The sequence below is a fragment of the Plasmodium gaboni genome, chromosome 11 (genome assembly GCF_001602025.1).
Source record: "Plasmodium gaboni strain SY75 chromosome 11, whole genome shotgun sequence".
Lineage (NCBI taxonomy): Eukaryota > Apicomplexa > Aconoidasida > Haemosporida > Plasmodiidae > Plasmodium > Plasmodium gaboni.
In genome coordinates, this window is record NC_031491.1 from 1062928 (window position 1) to 1065427 (window position 2500).

The following is a 2500-nucleotide window of genomic DNA, read 5'->3' on the forward strand; positions in this document are numbered from 1 at the left end:
AATATGTAGTAAAATAAATAAATATATACATATGTATGTATTATTTTTTTATAAAAAGAATATTTTTCAAAAAAAATAAAGAAAAAATGGACACATATATATATATATATATATATATATATGTATATTTTATTTTCACAAAGCTATATATGAATATATTAATATATATATATATTTGTTTTATGTTTGTATTTCTTGTGGTATGTTATATTTACAAGAGATGAAATGATTTACATATTGGTAGTGATATCCTATCCATATACAACCAGTATGTGGGCATTTAACTTTTATATTTGAATAATATTTATATAATAAAGCTAGAGTACCTTTGGCATGTTTATCAAGTTTAATAATTTTATCATTAAGTATAATATTACAATTTGGGCATTTAAAATTTTGTTGATTTATATCCTTGATAATATAATTTGTGAAACAATCTGAACATGAAGAAACAAAACAACAAGGGAATAGAATGGGTTGATAAGATAAATAGATTTTACATATACAACAAATAAATTCTTGTATATTAATGATTAAAATAGAAGAAGGTATTTTAAAAACTATATCTTTTTCTCTTTTTGAATAAGAATCTTTTTTAGCCCATGTTGCTCTGACTTTACTTCCACGTATTTTAATTAATCCACATGTAGCTGCTGTTAATGTTTTTCGAGCTTCTATATTTGTTGAAAAACGAACAAATGAATAACCAGATGTAGCAGTCCATTCTTTATTAGGATGTCTAGATTCTTTATCACATACAACCATAGTTAAATCAACATTTCCATATTGACTAAAAACTGTCATTAAATCTTTTCTTGTTGTATTAGGAGGAACATTAACAATTAAAGTATATTTAGCTAGTGATTTTTTTTTTTTTAGTATTATATCCTTGTCTTTTTCTTCTTCTTCATCTTCTATTATATTGTTATAATTCTCAGGATATATCATATTTTCTTCAAAAAGACAATTATCATATGTATAATTATTATTATATTGATTATATTGATTATTATGACAATATTCATTCATATTATTATTTTCTTCAAAGTATGTTTGACTTGTTATATATTCATTGTTACAATCTTCATAATACAAATTATTATTATCTCTAAAATCTTCTTTTTTATCATTCAACAAATTACATAAAAAATTATATGTTTTCATGTTTTCAAAAATATTTTTTTTTCTTTTTTTTTTTTCTTCTTCATTTATATTTATACATTTACCATTTAGACAATTGTCTATATATAACATATCATTTATTTTATCTTTATTATCACATTCATGCTTTATACAAATTACAGGTTCTTGATCTTTTATATCTATCAATGATGTATTATCTCTATATGTATTACATTCATTATGAACAGGATATATAAGATTGTTTGAATAATTTGAAGAATCATTATATTCTATATCTTTAGGCTTATATATATAATTCTCAGATATAATAGTGGATTTATCAGACACATTGTTATAATTATAATAAGTATTATAATTATTTTTTACACTATTACAATACATATAATTATTACTATTATTATTATTATTATTTTCTTTTATATGTGGAAATATTTCCTTTTTATTCGTACCTTCTTCCATTTCTTCATCATCATAATTGTTAATATTTATGTAATCATTTTTAGGAGGTACACAATTTGAAAGGGTTCCAAGATTTATATTGTTCTTAATATTTTCTTCTTCTTCTTCTTTCATTATTGAATTTTTATTTATATCTATATTATATACATTTGTTTCATTATCAGTTGTCTTATTTTCTTTTTCTTCAACTTTTATATTTCCTCTTCTAAGTTTATAATCATCATCAATCATTATATCTTTATCTTCAGAATCATAGAATATTTCCTCATTAAATTTATTAGGATATAATATATTTAAATCCACACATGAATTAAACAAAGAATCTTTTTGATTATCTTTTATGTTGTTTTGTAAAAAAAATGGATACGATGTGTCAATTAAATATGGGTGATCTATGATTTTATCTTTATTTATATCAAAGCTAACTTTTTTTTCTTTTTTTAAATTATAATAATAATTATCATGTGTATGGTCATTATAATTGTCATTTATAAATACATTACATGTGTCATATATATTGTTGTTTTCCTTTTTTAAGTCCAAATTTGACTTCCAAAAAGAAAATTTATCTTTGTTATCATCTTCAATTTCTTCCTTATTGATATATATATAATTATCATTACTATTTATGTTATCATTGTCTATATGATTATTAAATATATTATACTTATTAATATTATTTTTTTCTTTATTATCGTTTATATTTTCATTTATTAAATTATTATAAACATCAGATATATAATCTTTAAAATAATTTCCATTTTTGATTACATCTTGAATATTTTTATCTTCATCTGGATCCTTTTTTTCTTTGTTATTATAATTATCGTTAATATTTAAATCGCTCATAAGCTTGATCATCATATCATTATATTTTTCATCATTCTTATAAACATCA

The 2500-nt window shown here is 20.2% G+C and overlaps 1 protein-coding gene across 1 annotated transcript in view; it reads right to left on the reverse strand.

Annotated features, from left to right (window-relative positions):
* Nucleotides 1–180: 180 nt before the first annotated feature.
* PGSY75_1132100 (hypothetical protein) overlaps nt 181–2500 on the reverse strand; it is a gene marked incomplete at both ends in the record, with an annotated part of 3090 nt that continues 770 nt past the window's right edge. The window contains one exon of the mRNA XM_018786439.1: nt 181–2500. This exon is cut by the window's right edge and continues 770 nt beyond it. Coding sequence (XP_018641234.1) covers nt 181–2500 — 2320 coding nt within the window.